Source organism: Crinia signifera, chromosome 6, assembly GCF_055691185.1.
Source record: "Crinia signifera chromosome 6, ASM5569118v1, whole genome shotgun sequence".
Lineage (NCBI taxonomy): Eukaryota > Metazoa > Chordata > Amphibia > Anura > Myobatrachidae > Crinia > Crinia signifera.
Window position 1 is genome coordinate 182,788,345 of NC_139222.1, and position 22,300 is coordinate 182,810,644.

At 41.6% G+C, this 22,300-nt stretch overlaps 1 protein-coding gene across 1 annotated transcript in view; it reads left to right on the forward strand.

Annotated features, from left to right (window-relative positions):
* Positions 1-22,300, forward strand: part of TBCD (tubulin folding cofactor D) — a 282,149-nt gene that overhangs the window by 176,649 nt on the left and 83,200 nt on the right. The window contains exons 20-26 of the mRNA XM_083148360.1: positions 1,380-1,453; positions 2,057-2,174; positions 3,615-3,675; positions 13,283-13,305; positions 18,415-18,446; positions 19,526-19,588; positions 21,513-21,589. Of these exons, the coding sequence (XP_083004486.1) occupies positions 1,380-1,453; positions 2,057-2,174; positions 3,615-3,675; positions 13,283-13,305; positions 18,415-18,446; positions 19,526-19,588; positions 21,513-21,589 (448 nt within the window). The remainder of the gene's footprint in view (positions 1-1,379; positions 1,454-2,056; positions 2,175-3,614; positions 3,676-13,282; positions 13,306-18,414; positions 18,447-19,525; positions 19,589-21,512; positions 21,590-22,300) is intronic.

Sequence of the window (22,300 nt, forward strand, 5' to 3'; positions counted from 1 at the left end):
TTAAATTTTTTTCAAGACCTCATTGATGGATATAGATCAAGTCCTAAACATTTTAAGCTTTGCAACTTTGTCACTTTGCTCAAACACTTCCTAAAACCATGAACGAACCAAGTGGTATGAATTAATGGGTCAACGGTGTCTAGGTTGACCACGATTGGTCAACACATAAAAAAAAGGTGAACATGGTTGAAGTCGACATTGACAAAAGGTTCACTCAAATAAAAAGTCGAAGTGGTAATGATAAATGCAGGAAAAGGTTGGCAAAAGTATTTCACATGTTTTTTGGTGTTTGTGTTTATGTGGATATTTGTTGAAGAGGACACCATATTAGTGTACCGTTGCACTCGCTGTGCTTTGGGAACAGTGCGTCGCTGTGCTTCGGACACTATTATATTCTCCCTCGATGTCCACTATGATTGTGAAGTAAGAAGTTGGTAAAAAAAAAATCATGAAAAATATTTGTCGATCTTTCCTGAGTTAACCGTTGACATTTAGCATTTTGACCATTTGCCATTGTTGACTTATACCATGCCAAATTTTTTTCATTTGCCGAACTATTGCCTTTTGACTAATAGTGGTCAGCCTATACAAAGTCAACTTATCGACCGGATACCTTGCCAAGAGAGCAGGAGGCTTGTGTGTAGTCTCCTAGCGTTGTCCAAGAGTCTAGTGCACATACACGTCTCTGTTCAGTGACGTCTCCAAGCCCCACACAGAACATGCAGACATTGACAATATAGTCAACATTTGACTGCATGTCCAGACGATGGAGTGCATCCTTAACGCTATATATAGTGCATACACAACTAGTCGATATGCACATTATATAGTTAATGATAGCATTATCCTGCATATCGTTAACGTTCTATATCGTATAGTGTATACGCAACTTCAGACTGGAAGAGTGATTTGTATCCAGTGTCCAGAGGACTTAGGGAATGTAGAATTTGTATAAGGGAGTGGTCAATAGTGTGCAGTGCAGTAGAGAAATACAGGAGAATACGAAGGAAGTAATGGCCTCAATGCAGTCATTATATTTCCAGTGACCTAAGAAACTATGCAATCGGTAGGCTTGATTGTACTCTTATAGCAATAAGGAATCTTATGTCGGTATTATAATACATTCAGGCAATTAAATGTTTTTTTTTTTAGTTAGGGGTGATGAAATTTCCCTGCAATTTATAGAAATAGCCAAATCTCCCAAATTCCGAGGTGTATAGTCACTAGACCACAATCTTCATTCTGTTTTACTGCTATCTTGTCTACCATTAGATTGTGATTCAAGCATGTTGTATTTTAGTATTGACTGGATATACAAATATTTTAAGATAGATTAGTTATAGCATTGCAATAGTCACTTATTGGTTTTATTTTTTTAGTGTTATACGTGAATTGTCCACCAAAGCTTTGCACAACTTGACATCAATTGCATCTGAATACATGACCAAGGCTGGTAAGATTATATTTGTATTTTATTTATGTTTTTATTACTGCTAACCTGTCTTACTTTTTACTTTATTTGATCCTTTAGGGAATTGGCCAAGCACATGTGATGGCGTGTGAAAATATAAGGTGTTGTCTGCACCTCTGTTACTAAGTGCACCACCATGTCGGAATTTCTGGCAAATGTTTCCCTGGAAGAGAGCGTTCTATACTTAATGCACATTCATGAAACAATCACTTGCTCTGTCTAGCTGTGTGTGGCAAAGAACTCCCTTGAATTTGCCCTGTCTGCCTTTTACACATTCAAATAATCTCTCTGTGGGAACTTTAAATATTTTCTTTCTATGCAACCAGCATTCCCCAAATATACTGAGAAAGTAATAAATGGAAAAAACTGTAGTCCTCGGTAGAGGTGCCAGGTGCATTTCTACAAATACAATTTCGTAGTAGGTTAAAAAGTCTTTGGAGCAGTAGTACACTAGCACTCTCTAGATTAAAATAATAATTTTGCAAAGAAAGAAAACTAAAGTTACCTTTACATTGGAAGTTCAGTATTTCCTGCTGTTTGTTAATGAACAAGTATAGGAGCATAATCTGGCATTTTATATTGCAGTTTTGCCACGACTTCTTCCTCTGGCTACAGGATCAGATTTGCATACTCGCCATGGTGCCATATTGGCGTGTTCAGAAATCACCTATGCAGTGCACAAGCTGGCTGTCAAGAGCAACAGGTAGGAAAATGGAAAAGGTTGCAAGAGTTTAACCATTTCTGACCCCTTGTTCATTTAAATCTACAAATATACTGTGAACATGCTTAGACAGATGCTATAGTATCGAAGTATTGAATTAGAATGAATTGCAATGTGTTGGTGTACGGGCTACAATGCATTATAGGGGTGGTTAACTGAAATGTGCAAAGAGAGACCCATTTGACATAGCGCTCATTAGTATGGTCTGCTTAGCCGCCATGCACAACTAAACCCGGCTATGATGAGCGCAACCGGAGCGAATGAAAACATCAGTTACCTATCCCTTCAAGATCTCCCACCGCTTTAGATAGGAGATCGGGGGGGGGGGGGCAATTGAGTTCCAACTATACAAGAACTTAAATTCAGATCAGTGGACATAGATTGGGTAGAGTATTACCCTACTTCTTCAAGGAAACAATCTAGCAATCTGCATGTTACATTACACGTGTCCCATTAGCTGAATAATAACAGTAATTCTCCATGCTGTAATGTCCAGTGTAATAAACAAAACTGTCTCTTGATGTGGTCATTTTTCAATCCCAGTGGTGCCAATACACAGTACTTGAAAGTCCCCTTACCATGTTACCAAAAAAGTGTCAAACCAAATAGAGCACAAATTTCAAATAAACTTTGAGTTAAAGTCTCCTTGAACCCCCTCATCCATCACTTTATTTACTAGTTTTACAAACCAAACACTCTCTTTTTTTTGTTTCTTGGTATGTCATTGTTGGAAGGAACATAATAATAATAATTAAAAAAAATAAAAATTCATAGTACGTATATAAATTATACGTTCACACACTACAACAAACGCAAAAGTATTATTTGCAGGACTTCTTGTTTTGCAGGTGGTTTGCTTTCTTGTTTTTGTATTTGAAATAATAAAGGGTAAAGAAGATTTTTTGGTACTTATGTATTATCTGGACTCCCATGTTAAATGCACCCCATTTTTTCATACCCCCACTATCCAACTACACATGGAGTTGATTTTATATAGTGTGGCGAGCGCAGCGAGCCACCGTGCCCGAAGCGTGGTGAGCGCAGCGAGCCCCGCGAGGGGATGCGGTCTCATAAGAAAAATGGGAGTCCAGATATTACATAAGTACCGATTTTTTCCCCCTTTGTATCATAAAGAATTAAGAAAAAAGAAAATAAAGTTTTTAGGTTTTTTTTTTGAGAAAAAATATGCCGTTGTATTTGTGTTGCACCATATGCCTTTGTATTTGTGTTGCACCATAGTTTGTTCAGGTGCATTGTTACTAGCTTTTCTTGTTTTGCTCCCAATTCAGAATCCTATCCTGTATGTACATTATGGCAAATGCCCATGATAATAGAGAGACTTCTGTACACCTTATTGTATAGAGCTGAGCAGAGAGATTGGGGAGGCTGTTAATGATCTCTAACTCCTGATTTCTTCCACAGGACTGTGTCTGACTACCTGGACAATGAGACACTAACAGGTTTAATAGAAATTCATCAAAGCGTGAGTCAATATTTACATACTTGCATATCAATCATTGCAGCCTGGCTTCCCCTGACATTATTAATGTGTCATATCTGAAGGGTTATGATATAAATGGTCTACAGTGTCTATGTTGACTTAGTCAAAAGGTTAACACAAGCAAAAGATCGACATGGAAATGTAAAAAAATGTTGGTGTCAACTTGTAGATTTCATCATGTTGCCCATCAATTAGTGTATCGCGTACCCTTGCATGGCTTGTTTTGCTTGCCACGCTTTGGACCAATCAGAGTCCACATGGTAAATGGTGAAGGATAAAAAATTCACGTTGAAGTTTTTATGTGTCAACTATTGCCATGTTGAACTTTTGCTTATATGGACCTTTTGTCTTTGTTGGCCTTGTGCATGTTAACCATATGGTGCCAAGCTATTTACTATCAACCAGATATAGTCTGAAGAGCTCAGCAACCCATGAACTAAAACAAGTTCTATGAGATTCTAAAGGGGTGTACACACAGGCTCCGGCTGGGAGATTTTGACTAAGCGATATAGCTTAGTAAACAAACAAGATGTAATTAAGCCACTGTGAGCGGTAGCTAGTCATAATTGACTTACCTGCATGGTCTATTTGGCCGGGTGATAGCAACACGGGACAATTCTGGTTAACCTTCTAGGGCAGGGGTAGGCAAGAAATTTTTGTTGGAGTCCGGAAGTTTGAAATGATTTTAGTCGAGGTCCAAAAAATGCTGCCAATACGGGGACAATGCTGCCAATGCGGGCACAATGCTGCCAATGCGGGGACAATGCTGCCAATACGGGGACAATGCTGCCAATGCGGGGACAATGCTGCCAATACGGGGACAATGCTGGCAATACAGGCACAATGCTGCCAATACAGGCACAATTCTGCCAATACGGGTACAATGCTGCCAATACGGGCACAATGCTGCCAATACGGGCACAATGCTGGCAATACAGGGACAATGCTGGCAATACGGGCACAATGCTGGTAATACAGGGACAATGCTGGCAATACAGGGACAATGCTGGCAATACAGGGACAATGCTGGCAATACACTGTATTGGCAGCATTGTCCCTGTATTGGCAGCATTGTCCCTGTATTGGCAGCATTGTCCCTGTATTGCCAGCATTGTCCCTGTATTGAATGCAGGGACAATGCTGGCAATACAGGGACAATGAAGACAAATTCTGCACACCTTTTTAAAAATGAACTCTGCATACTTTAAAAGGGGACGGGCAGGCCGCAACCCGCAGATGCACTTAAAAGTGCCTCCCGGTTCCGCTGCCTGCACCTCTCTCTGGACTCTCTCTTCAGCAGTGGACGGGGATTGCTGCGACAGCCCCTGCTCAGGTGTGGGCCGGGGTGCGGCGTCAGCTCCTTCACTCGGCGGGCTGGCTTGGCGCGTGCGGCGTCTCCCCCTGATCATGCTGGGTGCGTCAGGGGAAGGAGCCGTCATGTCTCACTTCCCCTGGCATCTTTACACAATAACTGTGCGGTCCGGAGATCTGGCTTCTGCGGTCCGGAGATGGACCGCGGTCCGCCAGTTGCTGGTCCCTGTTCTAGGGGATTTTGACTAGTCAAAGTTGCCTGGCGAAATCGCACCATGTGTACACGGCTTAAGGCCAGGTAAGCAGTTGGTCAGTATATCGTTTTGCTGTGAACTGGAACCATATATTGCTCACTTGCACATTCACAAGCGCTATCCTATTTGATGTGTACCCCATCATTGGTCCTGTATTTGTTTTTTTTCCCACCACTACATTTACATTTACAGATGACCTCACATGGTTTAGAGGATGGATTTTATAAATTAAGTTATTGTCTGTTACTTTTCTTCACTGTTTTGATTATCATGTTTCTTGTATAGTTTTGTTCTAGCATTTGAAGCAATATTTTGGGTAAAACACTTAACTCTATCCCACAATGCCCAACTGTAAAATCAGCTTAGTCTAATTGCCTTACTTATCAGGCAGTCCACTTGGACCTTATTTAATGATTTGTCATTGTCTGGCTTAATTTTAAAGGTGATTAGCAGATTCACAGAGGCTCAATAAACAAGCAATTAAACACTGTTATTAATGTAGTACTAACATGGAATTGTTCTCTCTATATTACAATGTCAGCATACACTAAACATGAATGGAATAATTGCATTGTTGAGTACACGATCGAGTCTGACAGGGAAGTAACTGCAAAAAAAATATTGAAAATATGTTCCTTGTTTTATGTTCACAATATGGAGTATTTAGCATTATACTGAATTCCCTCACCCTTTTCTCCCCTGGTAAATAAAATTTCTTCCTCATTCCATAGGGGACACTGGCATATGCTACGGTATAGCCTGGTGATGTAGAGTCTGGACACTGAACAGTTAAGATCTCTTTCCCAACAGCCGTGATTCCCTCTCTTTTTTTTTTTACACCAATATTTTTATTGAAATGGTTGTTTTTCAACAAATTTTGAAAAGGGAGGGGGTTTGGAGAAAATAGAAAGGGGAAGTGGGGGTATCGAACTTAGATTCTAAAGGTACACAGACAATTGCGCAGAAAAATATCACACAGTAGCAAACATATTGCATGAAATACATAAGAAGTAAACATAGGCGGTGGGATACATAGTTTAAGAAATACTGAGCACAGCAGTACGAATTTAACCTCAAGTGTGGAATCAAGAATAGGCAGGTTGAAATACATATGGAGGGACAGTTATACACCAGAGGAATCATGTTGGATTTGGAGACGGCGAGTCATTTTCGTTAAGGCTGAATTGACGAGGGTCACAGGAGGAGGGTCCAGGGAAAGTTTTTACCATCTGTGACATGTTTATGCCAGTAGGACCATCACACAAGTGGGGAAGAGGCTAACTATGAATATGGTATATATTCTGTCTCCATAGTATAGCTAAAATTGATTTTCGGAATAACTTTTGAGAGCTGGGGGGCTGTTTCCAGGATTGAGCCAGGGTAGACCTGGCTGCGATGAAGATATGGCCTAAAACGTAGCTCTTATGGGACGGGACAGTTTCTGGGAATATATTTAATAGTGCTGCTGATGGGGTAGGTAGCATGCTATCTAATACCGGTCTCGCTAGTTCAAATACTTCTTTCCAATAAACTGTGATGAGAGGGCAGGATCAGACTATATGGTAGATGTGGCCAATATCTCCACATTGTCTCCAGCATAATTTAGAGCAGGGGTGAGGAACCTTTTTTGTGCCAAGGGCCGTTTGTATGGGGGAAAAAATCCTTCGGGGGCCATATGTAAAAAAAAATCTTACAAATTTTTCTGCTGCAGCTGTTTCACGCTCTGAAGGTGGCCACTGAATAGGACCGACAGTCCCCGGCTACTGTTAATTAAGAGGAATCTCGCAAGAACTACCAACTTCTCGTGACAATTCCCCTGTTCTTGACTCCTGGCAAAGGGTAGGAGGGCCACTCAAACCACCCCTGATTTAGAGCATGTGGGCCAAAAGGTGTTTAATCTGTCTGGGGTCAGGTAGAGTCTATGAATCAATTTTAAATACAGCTCCGTGTGGTTTAAACATTGTGACATGGAATGAGAGGAATTAAAGATTTTTCTCCATTGGGCTTCTGAAAGCTTCCCATTTTTCTTGGGCTTTTGTCTTGGGTTTCGAGTAAGTCTATAAGAGTTTTATACCAAAATGTAATATCTCCTCTAGAGTCAGACTGATTAAGGCGAGTATAGATTTATGGGGTTAAAGTGTGTGAAGGGCCAGCTCGGTAAGGGACACTATTCCACCAGTGGCATATCTGGAGATAATGGTAAAGCTCAGAACTGGGTAGCGTAAATTTTTGTTGGAGATGTGAGAAAGATGCTACTCGGGGGCCATCTAAGATATCTCCTAGTATTGTTATTCCTGTGGAAAACCAGTGAGAGAGATGTCAATTGGGTATCAGGTGGGAGAGTGTTTTCAAGGAAATGTAGGGGAGCTGGACATGGGGAGAGACCATTTAATCGAAAGTGAGTCCCACACTGTCCCACACTGTAAGGGAAGCTCTAGTGGAGGGAAGTAGTGTTTGTAAATTTGGCCTAAGTGATTTGGGTATTCTGAACAGGTCCTCTACGGGAATCGATACACGGGACCTCTCGAGGCCTGTACATCGTTGCTCATTGTGTTTATCAAAGAAAGTTTTTATCTGGCCAACTTGCAGGCATTGTGATATAGGGGGGAATTTACTAAAGGAAATTTGTAAAAAATAGGTGTATTTGTATTTAGAAATACACTTATTTTTTACATTTACTATCCCGAAAATACGGCAATTCGAATTCGTATTGATAGCTCATCAATACGAATACGAATTGCCGTATTTTCGGGATAGTAAATGTAAAAAATAAGTGTATTTCTGGATACAAATACACCTATTTTTTTACAAATTTCCTTTAGTAAATTTCCCCCATAGGGTCAGGTCTGGACGGTTTAAGCCACCTTTAGCTCTGGAGAGAATCATTCTGGATCGGGCCATTTTGGGGGGGTCGGAGGACCAGATGCATTTGAGTATAATCGAGGTGCAGGAGGTCAGCTCTTTTTTTTTGTGAAGATATATGGTGGGAATGTATGGAATAAATACATTAATTTAGGTAATAAAGACATTTTAAATGCAGCCTAACCATGAAATATCAAACGGGAGTTAAGATTTGGAGAGAGTAGTTAAAGACTTAAGAAGAGGAGGCAAGTTTACGTCAAAGACTCTTTTGGTGTGCGCTGGGATATTGATGCCTAAATATCTAATAGACACTGCCTACCAGTTATAGGGGAATTTGGTAGTCAATAGTGGAAGTGAACTAGCTAGATTAAAGGGAAGGGCATCAGTTTTCAGGTGTTAAGTTTGTTATAAGATGCTTTACTGATGGAATCTAGGGTGTCGTGAAGGTGGGGTAGGGTGTGGACAGGTCAGAGACAAAAAGGAGTACTTCGTCCGCGAAAATGCTCAATTTATGGGTGTACGGGCCAACTCATATTCCAGGGAAGGAGGGGTCGTTGCAGACTTTAGAGGCTAGAGGTTTGATAGACAACACAAAAATTAAAGGGGAGATAGGGGGTAGCCCTGTCTTGTGCTGTTGGAGATGGGAAAGGAACTAGAAAGGAAGCCCGTTGCAAAACACTCGGGCCGAGGGAGCACTGTAAAGGGCAAGGATCGATGAGAGAATTTGGTCTTTAAAACCAAATCTAGAAAGAATGTACATATAGTTTCAGTTCATTCGCTTAAAGGCCATCTCCGCGTGCAATGATAGCAGCAGATTTCCCTGGTCATCTTTAAATGAGTCTATTAGATTAAACACTCTGTGAGTGGTATCAGACGATTGCCTGCCGGGAACAAACCCAGTCTGGTCCGAGTGTACTAGCAAAGGGAGGTACTTGTTAATTTTTATAGCAATAAGTTTTGCAAATAGTTTTAAGTCACAATTTAATAAAGCTATTGGGCGGTAGTTATTGCAATGAGCTGGGTCTTTTCCTAGTTTTGGGATGGTTACAATCTGGGCCTCTAACATTTCTTTAGGGAGAGAGCCTGAGAAAGTTATGCTATTGAAGAGGTTGGTCAAATAAGGCGTCAGAGTATCTCGGAAGGTGGTATAGAAGTTATTAATAAACCCGTCAGGTCCGGGGGCCTTACCACGGGGTAGGGATTTAATTGCATTTTTGGACCTCGAGATTAGTCCAGGGAGCGTTGAGAGTCTCTAATTGATCTGCGGTGAGGGAGAGTAGAGTTAGGGGTACTTGTGTATTATCACGGCGCCCATCGCGTCGCTTCGCATACCACTAATTAAGGTATGCGATGGACCCAATTTGAGCCTTTCCCCGGGATGAGTGTACAATTTTAATATTGCGTTGCATCGCATGCCATTATAATGGAATGCGATGCGGTGCAACGATTCCTACCCAGACCCGATTTTTAATTGTATCTCCACCCTGATGGGTAATGACAATGTTAAATGCCCCCCCCCCCCCCCATTGTTAGCGCTACCCCACTATCAACGCCACCCCACTATCAACGCCAACCCGAAGCGTGGCGAGCGCAGCGGTACGCGTCCTCTGACCTTTTCATACCCCTACGTGGAGTTGAATTTATATAGTGTGGCGAGCGCACGCGCATTACTTCACAAGTATTACGCGTCCCCTCGCCACACTTCGGGCTCGGTGGCTAGCTGCGCTCGCCACACTATATAAAATCAACTCCATGCCAACGTGGATAGTGGGGGTATGAAAAGGTCGGAGAACGCGTACCGCTGTGCTCGCCACACTTCGGGTTGGCGTTGATAGTGGGGTGGCGTTAACAATGGGGGGACATTTGAACATAGTCATTACCCATCAGGTTGGGTGTACAATCTAAAATCGGGTCTGGGGGGGCATTTAACATAGGAATCAGGCATCTGGATGCCTTTACAATTAAAAATCGGATATAATCGCGTCTCATCGCATGCGATGCGATCATATTGCATGCGATGCGATTTTGTGGTTGTACAATGCCCTGCGATGGAAATCGGGGGCGCTGTGATAATACACAAGTACCGAGTTAGGTTATCTAGAAAGGAGGAGATGGACGCAGGTGTTGGTTGAGGGGTCTCTGAGTCCTGAGATAAATTGTATAGTTGGGTATAATATTGGGCAAACTGATTAGATTCCCTCTCTTTTTAATTGCAAGCAAGGAAGAGAAAGAAAAGTAGTCGTAGCGGATGCACTCCACATTAATTTTTAAGATTAATTATTGTTTTATGGAATTATTATCCAAGTCTTGGATAATATTTCCATAAAACAAGAATTAATCTTAAAAATTAATGTGGAGTGCATCCGCTACGACGACTATTCTTTCTCTTCCTTGCTTGCAACTATTGTACTTAGTTGTCAGGATAGCACCTCCGCTATTTGAATCCAATACAGCGGCATATACCCAGATCCAATAGGGTACAATTCCTTTTCATTGTGTGCAGATCTCAAACCAATCCCCTCCCTCTCTTTTTAACCCTGCAACAGACAGACAGTTTTTGTCTGCCACCAAGGAAGGGTCTCCTTTTTTAGTATCCCCTGGTTTTATTTTTTCATAGATATCCTGGAGCTCTCCAGGGGGACACCCTCGCAGTCCGGTGGACTTTCCTGCTTATATTATATACATCTTTCCTCCAGTCTCAATGATTCCAGTTGGTGGGAGGTAAAGTTATATTCGTGTGTCCCGATTACCAATGGCGGTTTTGGTATGTGGTTCTACTTGGCCCCTCCATCAACACTAAACTGCGTCTTCCTCTACTACCGGATCTTCTGTTTTGTTTAAGGGCCTGTGTTTGCATCTGGATCTGGTTCCCCTTCGCTTGAAATGGTGACTCTTGAAATCTGTCTGCAATTATTTATCACCAGGTTTGGAGGACTGCTTTTGATTGGTGTTCAGATTTACTCCAGATTGTTCCAGTCATTGCTTTTCTGCAGTGGGTCTTAATTTGTGCCTCTGTCTATCTTCCTTGAGGATTTGGGTTCAGCCCTTTCTCTTCTCTTAAGTTCCCAATTGTGCACACATTCCTTTTAAATGCCTTCCAAATGCATTTGCCGTTTGGGATTCCTTGGTTCTTAGGGTCCTCCAGTGTTCTTCCTTTATTCCCTTCCTAGAACACAGACATTTATTTGCTTATGTGAAAGATGTCCTTCAAAAGGTTATGTCTCAACCAAGAAATCATGGTAATTTTTTTTCCAGGTACCACCAGACTCTTAACCAGAGGAAGCCTCTTTGGATGTTGTGAGGGTCCTTCGGATTTATGTGGACAGGATGCAGGTTTTCCATATGTTGGTTTCTCATTTATTTATTTTTTTATTGACAGTTTCTTATATTGTCCTTTAAGACTTTCACAGATGAGGATGAGTGGCTACTAAAAAAGACTTGTGGCAGATGGCTTTATTTGACTATTCGCTGACTATCTGTGGTGGACCTTCCTGCCCCTGCTGTTGTATCTACTTATTCCACCGGTGCAGTGGGAACCTCTTGGGCAGCTGGATGCTTTGTAAAGCTGCCACATGGTCCTCTGCCCATACTTTAATTAACTTCTATTAATTTGTCACCTTTGCTTCTTCACATGCAGCTTTGAGGTCAAATAGTTCTCAGTGCAGCTCAGGCTTATCCTTCCTTGGGAGATACCTTTTTCACTGGTCCAACATGTCTGAGGCACAAATTGGACCAGTTTTTCCTTGAACTTCCACAGCAGCTCCCCGAGAGTCCTTCATCCGATGAACCATTTCTTACATGTGATTTATTGCATGTAAAAGGGCTCCTGGTGATCTGCCATTGGATTTCAAAGGAAATCTGATGCGATTCATTGCTGGTGCTAAAAAGCACCTGTGATGTGCACCTGACAGCTGGACATACACTTTATGTTATGTGCACCACCTCAGGTCGATTTGGTCGTCAAACATATGCGATTTGGCTCGATTTCAACCGATATCTTGGCACAATTCATTGGAATCATGTGAAAGCAAGCCAAATTATTCACATCTATAGGGGGGACACAGCACCTGGTTTGGCAGGGGTTGTTTTGCGCTACTGCCGGTTCCCTGATTCACATCCACTATGTGTTTAAATATGTGTGTGCCAATCTTTTTTCATATTAAGTAAGTAAGTCATTTATATAGCGCACTTTTTCCAACAGGACAATAGGGGAGAGGGAGTCTGGGCTGCCAGAAAAGATATCTTAACTGTTTGGTGTCCAGACTCTATATCTTTAGGCTATATAACCAACATTACCATGTGTCTTTTGTTAGAATTTCTTTTAGTTGCAATGATAAAAAAGATGGAAAAATATGATTTAACAAATATCTCTTGCTGGGTTATGGGCTTGTTTCAACAAATAGTAAAGTGGTGGTGATCTACTTCCGGGTGCTGTTCTGGTGAGGTTATTGGTAAGGTTATTTCACATGTGCAGTTGAAGGCTGGTGTAAAATAAAAAATGGGCTGAAGAGTAAGTGGTATGAACGATCTCTCTTCAAAAAAGGTTTGCGCTACAGTTGCCCATATGGCAACCTCCATCGGTGAGATAATAGCAATCAAATGGATTTGGTTAAATGTGGCATTATCCAAGTCCAAATAAAGGATTAGCAGAAGGCCCAATGCAAATATCGCTGATGTGTTTTTTTCAGACGTATTCAGAGTTACCCTGAAAAAATATTTTTCCAAATGTGTGTTTTGAGCTGCACACATGTTAAGAGACATCCAGGTTTACATCAATATCTTGTTGGCAACTCCAATACATGCACCTAGCTAATCTATTTTCAAGAGCTGTTACCCCTCCACATTCTTACTTGCATGTTAATTCTCCTGTCATATCATGTCTGGTGCAAGGGACCACAGATTCAACACTAAAGATGGGACACAAGAAGTCATATTTGTGTGGTGATATGAGCATGCCGCAAACAACTACATATGAAATTCTGTCATTAAACCAGACCAAATCTAACATAGTAGGAGTTAAAAAAATGGGGCATTCGGTAAACCTCATCGCATGTATAGCACAATTATGTTTAGGACTTTTCCATGTTGCCTTGTGGAGAATTTGTAGGATTAAAAATCTTTATGGTCTTTTGAAGCTGTAACTCTCTCTTATTTCATTTCAGCTTCAACAGCGTCAGCTATACAGGTGAGATGCTTTGACAAACTGCGTAAGATATCAATTGTTTGTGACTCTGAATGTATAGGAAACATGCTTTAGTTCCTATAATTCTATTCCATGTCTCCTGGAGGTTTTCTGTATAGAGAGTGTTGTAGGGGAGGACTGTGAAAGATATTCTGTTTTACTGGAGATCTGTAGGAAGGTCTGAGAAGCTGAATAAGTGCACATCACTGTCTTTCCATGTACTCCTAAAATCTAAGATGCAAAGTCACTCGCCCATAATAGTCCTTCCTCCTGGAGGTATTGTGTACGGAAATGTACACTGTACACCCTCTTACTATCTATGTTCTATGTCTTGTGTATGTGAGACCTTGAATGATTTATCCCAGTGTGGAACATGAGAATAATAACACTCTAGTCTCGGCACATGAATATACTTTATCCTGGTAAGCTCATCTGATGTATATGTAATTGGTATACAGTAAGTTTGAAAAGTGCTGTTTGCAGATAGAGGAAGTACATGTGCCTTAGAAAGGCATGTTCTCTATGTACTCTGTAATGTGAACAATTTGAACTATGAAGAACTTGGGTTTGCTTACCTGGAGGCTGGAGAAAATTATCTGCGAAGTGTGTACTGTAAATATTCACCTCATGCCACCTTATTTACTTCTAAACGTTGGGTCCAGCAGAAGTGCAGATCTGTTGGAGACAACAATTTGCACATCAGGGGCCACTGTTAAGACAGACGTTGTCATAATACTGTACTTGCATGTAAACATCTCCTCCAGCTATCATTCTGATCTCACAAAATAGCACAAACAAAACATTCTGGAAGACTTTGACGTTTGCAAAACTAAGTTACCGGGTCTCATATTTAAAGTAATTAGAAAGTAATGCTATTAAGTGTTAGAAAATAAAAATATAATAAGGTTTAGTTCTGTGTTTGTAAACGTATTAAAATGCTGTTGCATAATTTGCGGAAATAGTCTATTTCTTTACTAAAGCTGAAAATTATCTTTGAGCTGGCTAAAGACAAATCATAAAAGTCGACTTATGAAAGTTGACATTATGAATGGCAACACTGTCATTTTCAATTTGGTGATGGTCTCCCATCAATACAAATTGCTTGGTGTAGTTGGCCACAAACTGGGTGTTGCAGGACTGATTCAGGGCCAAATCAAGTTATTTATGGTCAGTGTAATAGGCAAAACCAGTGATTAATGACTGACCGTCCTAAAATATATATGTCCACCATCACCATAACTCAAACCTAAGGATGGCAAGCACAAGTACATACAATTTATTTAATAATAATATCCAGAATTTATCAATAAGAAACTTTTGGGCTAGGAGTGTCATGAAAATAATGCTGATGCCATAATATCTAGATATAATTTAATCCCCAAAGTGGCAATCCTAGTTAAAACACATATGTCTAAATTGTACATATGCACATCCTACAAATTTTCGTTGTTTGGATATGCCGTCAGAGTAATTTTCAGTTCTTCTTTTCAGTTTTTTTACATTCCTTGATTTTGCACTTTTGAAATGGAATCTTATTTCTGTTTTCCGTACTCTTCTCGCTTTTCCATTTCAGTGTGTCAGTGCCAGTTACCAGGGCTGCTTATACTCCTGGTAAAGCCGGTCTTGTGGCAACTGCACTGTGGTTGTGTGGAATCCTAATAAGCAGGGCTATTTTTCAGCAGGCTCCAGCAGGAACTGAGGCCCTTATTCTAGTTCACTCTTTCTGACAAAATATTTCTTAGATGGACAAAACCATGTGCACTGCAGGTGAGGCAGGTGTAAAACCCCACCCAAATCTAATTATCTCTGCACAAATAACACCTGCCTCACCTGCAGTGCACATGGTTTTGTCCATCTAAGAAATATTTTGTCAGAAAGAGTGAACTAGAATAAGGGCCTCAGTTCCTGCTGGAGCCTGCTGATAAGGGTTCGCCACACTGTGAGTACCTCAATTATGAATTCCAGCAGCCATAGCTGCAATGCCAAGTACTAGCTACCCTAAAATCACTGCACATGCGAAGGACAGACCCCTTAGGAAATGTAGATAAGATATCATAGAATGTGTGGCTAGTGTTTGCAATGTAAATATACTATAAAGCTGGCCATACACTACTGCGATCTCTTGCAGCAGTGAATGCCGCCCTGGACCATCTCAGGCGTCAGGGTCCTATGCGATACATCACATGTGGTCCTTTCACATGTGATGGATCGCATACGACTATTGTTCCCTGCCGCCGGGAGGAGGGTCGGAGGTCGGACCTGCATGCAGGTCTGACCTCCGACTCAGGTCCAATGTGCACGGGACCACCTGAGGGGGACAACACACGCACCAGATTTGGCATACTTTCTCTGCTCTTTCCGTCAAACAGGTGAAATCGTCCCAAATCGTGGTGGTCTTATGTGTACCATCTTCATGTCTGTATACTGGTATGCACATGAATAATTGAGTCCAGGAGTCAGGTGCATGAGCTCTATCTTACGTTGCTGAAGGGCTGTCTTGACGCCACCTGTCCTAATCTCCTCAGAAAGTACCTGTCTTTGTGTGTGGTTATGTTCCCCTCGTTAGCAGTTTAATGATTGGGTGGAACACAGGTGTAGCCCTCTGCATCATTATGATCCTGTGGAGCATTTAGAGGTATTAAACACTGCCCATTAAAATGTTTCTACCTTTAGAAAAGTACCAAAATACCTTAATCATTGTCTCCTATTATGTCACAGACGTTTCGTGCTTATTACACTATAACAATTATATGACACTTCAGAAGCTCTGCAGGCAGAATGTTTTGTAAGCTTCAGAAAATATTGTGGATACAGGTAGATGTTTATCAGTGTAATTAAATGTTTGCAGAACTTGCTAATTCTGCAGCAGGATGAGCAGTCTGGCCATATACCTGACTTTTTTGTTACAAAGAACTGTTTATTATGTCCTACCAATAATCTGTAACTGAGGGGTAGATTTATTAAGCTCGGTGAAGTGATAAAGTGTCTGGTTTTTATCACCGGCCAATCGGTTCGTTCCTGTATTTTTTCAAACCAAGCCTGTAACTTCACAGCTAGGAGCTGATTGGCCGGTGATAAAAACCAGACAGTTTATCACTTCACCGAGCTTAATAAATCTGCCCCGAGTCAGGAAAAAATGCGGATGCCAAATCAGCCATTTAACAACGTACTTCCACATTGCCATTAATTTAGATCAGTAGTTCTCAACCTCGGTCCTCAAGGACCCACAACACAGAATCAAAGGTGAAATAATTAGCTCCACCTGTGATCTTTTAAAATGTGTCAGTGAGTAATGAGTGCACCTGCCGGGTGACCTGGAAAACTTGCACTGTTGGGGGTCCTTTAGGACCGAGGTTGAGAATCACTGATTTGCATTGCGTCTAGTTCAAATAGCACCGTATTTATTTTCACTTGTGATGCTCTCTCCCACATAGTCAATATCCCAGATTTTGACTACACTACAATAGTATGTAGTACAATAGCATGTGATGTAGTACAAAAATACCTGCATGCACGTACTTCTTTGTACGTGCATGCAGGTATTTTTGTACTACATCATATGCTATTGTACTACATACTATTGTAGTGTAGTTTAAATCGCACAGCGTGTACAGTCCATATTGCATAGCATACATTGTATAGGTTCAAATCGCACCTAGCGCATATCTTACTTTAGTTAAAAAAAAATCCTCTAGTCTCCCAAATGGCCATAATACTTAAACCACTTTCTACTTACAGTTAAAAGCAATCATATGCTGCGTACACATGGGATAAATGCAGACAAAGACATTAATGATTTCCATTGAACTCCCTAGAGCAGGGGTGTCCAAACTTTTTGCGACGAGGGCCAGATTTGGTGAAGTGTAAATGTGTGGGGGCCGACCATTCAGCCTGACATTCTTTGAATCATTAATCACATCAGAATGGTCCCCCACTCTGCCCCCATTCACTCTGTCCCCCAGCCTGCCCCTTCACTGTATTTCCCCCAGCCTGCCCCTCCTTCACTGTATGTCCCCCATTCACTGTATGTTCTCCACTCTGCACCCATTCACTCTGCCCACCAGCCTGCCCCCTTCTCTTAATGTCCATCAGTGCCTCCATAAATTGTATGTCCCCAAGCCTGAGCCTCCTTCACTGTATGACTCCCATTCAATGTATGACCCCCATTCACTGTATGTCCCCCAGACAGCCCCTGATCCCCCTTCTCTGAATGGCCATCACTGCCTCCATTCACTGTATGTCCCCCAGCCTGACCCTCCTTCACTGTATTTCCCCCACTCTGCCCCCTCCCTTCTCTCTGTTCCCCAGCCCCTTGTGTGAGCCAGAGGAAGGAGAGGCAAAGCAGGCACTGCAAGGAAAGGAGATGCTTGGTCTCCCGCTGCTGCCCTCCTCCGCTCTGCATGTTACGTGAGCAAGCTTCCCCCTTGCTGCCCCCCTCCCCAAACACTGCTGTCACTGTGATTGTGGAGTAGTGTGATATACGATGCAGCAGCAGGGTTAGGACGCCAAACACATCTGATTGTGGTGGCCGGCACCTCCTCACTGCAGCAGACAGCAAGGTAAAGGCGTGCTCGCCGGGGCCCCACCTATAACGTCCTGTGCTGTGCTTCCAGTGCCGCAATTGGCCCCCGGGCCTGACTTTGGACATGCCTGCCCTAGAGCTATGGAATGAATGATATAGTGCAGGCATGTCCAACGTTGGCCCTCCGGGTGTTGTGAAACTACACATCCCAGCATGCTTTGCCACAGTTTTACTATTAGAGAATGCTAAAACTATTGCAAAGCATGCTGGGATGTGTAGTTTCACAACATCTGGAGGGCCAACGTTGGACATGCCTGATATAGTGTATACACACTGAGCGATTTCTACACACAAAGCATACATACATGCTTACATACACAAACAGAGCGCAGCAAAAAACGACTATTGCATGTTAATTATCCATAACGGGATTGGTCAAACTGTGCTTGCAGCTAGTCCGAGCCAAACACTCAGTGCGCAGGTACAAAATCTATATATCTTCTTTTGTCATAAAACAAATCTTCACAGTGAAACTTTTAATAACTATTACAAATAATACATTTTGATGAAGTGTCCTGTCTTTTTTCCAGAGGCTTGGGTGGAGAATTGATGAGACCTGCAGGTAAGCCTCCTGTAATATCCTGTAACAACACATGCACTATCTCCAGCCTTCAGAGACTGATATTACATCCAAGGTTTTATGTCCAGTTCAGGAGACATGATTGCCCTATATCCCTAGATTCCCTAAGATCCAAATGTCATTAATGAGCTAGAGAAGGGATAAACACTATGATACTTGTAGCAGCTTACTGTCCAAATCTGGATTACTGTATTTTTCCTAGGGATTTAAGAGGAAGGACTGTCTCCTAAACTCTCCACGGCCAGAGGGCCCTCATATATTCCTGTTACAGCCAAGTTATTCTTGCTTTTCAACAAGTGTGGCAGTCTGTTGTAGAGAATGACCTAGTGCTAATGCAGCAAGGCAAGACTGGTCATTAACAATTATATGGCACCTTATACAGTGGCTGTGCATTTATAGGCTAACTATGCCAAATTAGCCATGATCACATACCATTTATGTCCTGGTATTCACAGGTGTTCCCATGCTCTGTGGTAATACTGTACACGTCAACAAGCTACTGTATAGCAGGAACAAAGAGTGGCACACATAGGGGTATACTTTGTTCCCGTCTACCTGGTCTCATCGCATGCTGCCAGCAGTGCAGTAACCTGGGATCAGATTCATCTAAAGCTGCTATACACGGTCCGTTGTGGACCGGCTCCGTTCTGTACTATGCGATGCACGCTCCCGCGCATCACATAGTACGGTACAAAAAGTATGTGCTGCACATACTTTTTGTACTAGCTACACATCGCATTGGATTGCATTGCATGCACACTGCATGCACACTGCATGCACAAGGCATGCGATGCGTGCTATTTAAGTCCCAAATGGATCCGTTAAATGGACCGTGTATGGGCAGCTTTACTGTTCTTTATCATTTTATCACTAAATTGGATACTAATTTGTCTACTGTTAATAGTTATTGCATATTAATTGAAGGAATGGTGCAGTCCCCTTTAATTAGACTTCACATAGCATTCACCTAGTACTTACACAGTCATATTGTGTGCTTTACGTTGATTTTGTGTATTTTGTGTCTGGAATTATGATGTGACTTTTGTTTTATTTTTCTATAGTTTGCTGTTTAATAGAAAAACTTTCCCTATCCAAAATCCCACACCCAGAGAGTACCGCTGTTGGTAAGTTTTTTTAGCCAGTTGAAGTACATAAACTGTGTGTGTAGGGATTTGGCATGACTACATTTTAAGATGGCCACACACAGTATTATCTGGTTTTCCAATTTCATTCTTTTGAAAGTTGGACTGAGGTTGCAATGGCTGCTGTCAAACTAAGAGCTGCCTGAATAATTTAAATCCAGTGTTACTGGATTTCACCACATGCAGCAAAATATGTAGTCATAATACTGTACAACCAATCACGTGCAGGGGAAATGGGTGGGGTGTGTCCACTCAACCTGCATGTCTGTATCTCTATGGGGACATGCGGGCAAGCTTATCGTAGATTTATTTTCAGGCTACAATTTTTCAACGGTTTAAGAGTGGGGTAATTGGTAGGCACCTGTATGCTGACTTATTTTGCAGAGGATTTGGCAGAATTAATACTGTAGATATTTTTGCATATTTTGCGCTTTGAGTTATTGTCCTATATCCCTAGGAATAAATGTATTCCTTTCTGTAGGTAACTCTTTGCCACAACAAGGCAGTGCTTTTATCTATACATTTATATCTATCATTTTTTTTCTAAAAGCAAGTTTTACTGTGCCAAATAATACAACTTCACATGGAATTGTAGAGAACCAAGCAATGAGCTGAAATACAAAACAGGCCATCTGCTTTTCCTTTTCCACCTCTTTTCTGACTGAGGGCCTGATTTCAGAAATGGACGCAAAGCTGATGTTCCACGCTACTGACAGATTTCAGCAGGCTGTAAATATACCACAATTGCATTGTGCATGTGTCAGGATTCCTTCCGTTCACAGTAAAGATTTTTTTCTTGCAAAATGATTTGATAGGAAGGGACGGATTGGGGAAGGTTACAAAAACATGGAGGTGTCATGACTGGTTTTGGGGTGTTAAAGCTGATCTCATCTGCAAGCTCTTACATGCAGAAACATGGTACCTGTATCGCTGCTGCCATTTCCAGCCTGCGTATCCATAGATTTGCCCTTTAGTCTGACGTTCCTTGTGTATAGGCTGCATATGTGTATGCAATTGAGATTATTTGTAATAGTTTCTGTGGTGTCTTTTTCTTAATCTCTGGCCAGCAGGTTCACTTGCTGATAATGGCATTTTGCAAAGCTGACAAAAATCCCACTTGCATTTGCGTCCATCTCTGAATCAGGCACTGGGCCCTGAATTTCTAATCTGAAGTTCTAGCAGTCATTATTAGTCGGGAACAATATTTCTACTTACATTTTTTAACATGGATTTGTGCAATCCGTTACAGTACCAGGACACTCTAGTCATACTGCTCCGTCCCCCGGTTAGCTTTAGTTTTAATTTGTACTAATGCACTATGCTGGCAAAATACTTTCCCCTAATGCCACTCATTTTATCATTATGGTTACTATTTACAAAGCTACTGAATGTGAGCAATGTGTAATGTGTCTGTAATGTAAGCATCTTGTATAAATAAGCAATGTGGCATGGTGCAGCATGCGGTCACTGAGTAGACAATGTCTAGGTCGACAGTCATTATGTTGACCACTAATGGTCGACAGTGACTAGATCGCCACATTAAAATGGGGGACACATTGTCTGCCATTTATACTGTAACCGCATGACACGCAGCTGACGGACACTGCATTAATTCCAGCCTGGCACATATGGCTACATCTGCACATATATTTACAGCAGTGACTATATAGACACCATAATATCGTCGCCAGTATCCTGACAACCTGCCACTGAAAGCAGACAAAGGTATTTCAGAATGCTGTTAAAGCAGCATGTTTAGAGTTAGAATGTCTGCATAAGTAAAAGGCTTTAAGTAGCATTACAAGTATGTTGACATACTAGCAGCAATATACTGTAATCTGTCAACATCATGACTACATCCCGCATATTTTGTAGTATTATAACAACTCCGCTTTCTGTCTTACAGCTAATTGGCAGCAGCTCATCAATGACAGTTTGAAAAGTCTTCACCTCTTCTCTAGTTCTGCCAGACCCAAAATAAAGGTACATACTGTGTGTTGCGTTATGGTAGTGTACTCTGTGTTATTATTGCTGTAACATGGTTAGTTATACTTTTGTCTGTATTACATATTGAAAAGTAGTTATATGTATAGGTTTAAACATCCACATTAACAAGTAAGACCGAGAAGTCCAAATGATAAAGTACTGGGTAATGTTACCAGCAATGTATAAGTGTACTAGAAGTGCAATTCATTTTAGCTGGATGAAGGACATGTAAGTTGGTCCCTGATATAAAAAGTGGGTACTTATATGTTAGTTGGGCACCCACTATAGTTAGTACGCTCATACCCCCACTATCCATGTCGGCATGGAGTTGATTTTATATAGTGTGGCGAGCGCAGCGAACCACCGAGCCCGAAGCGTGGCGAGCGGCCGCGTAAAACTAAGTAAATAGCTTAGTGGGCGCCCAACTAACATATAAGTACCAAAAAGTGCCAAATAATTATGGCGCTGAATTCACTCATCAGCCTGACATATATGAAGCAAGAGTAGGAAACCGTGTTATATTGTTTAATCTTAGTGTTACCAACTAGATTAAAAGCTCATATATCAGGTTATCGGCAGATACTGGTACTGACAATAGCCCCTTCATTTAGTATCCAGGTTTTAGGAGGGCTCTTCTCTGCCACCCAAAGCTGAAGAACAGAAAGATGCTCTCGTTTATCTTTTGTGGATGGGTTGAAATAATATCAT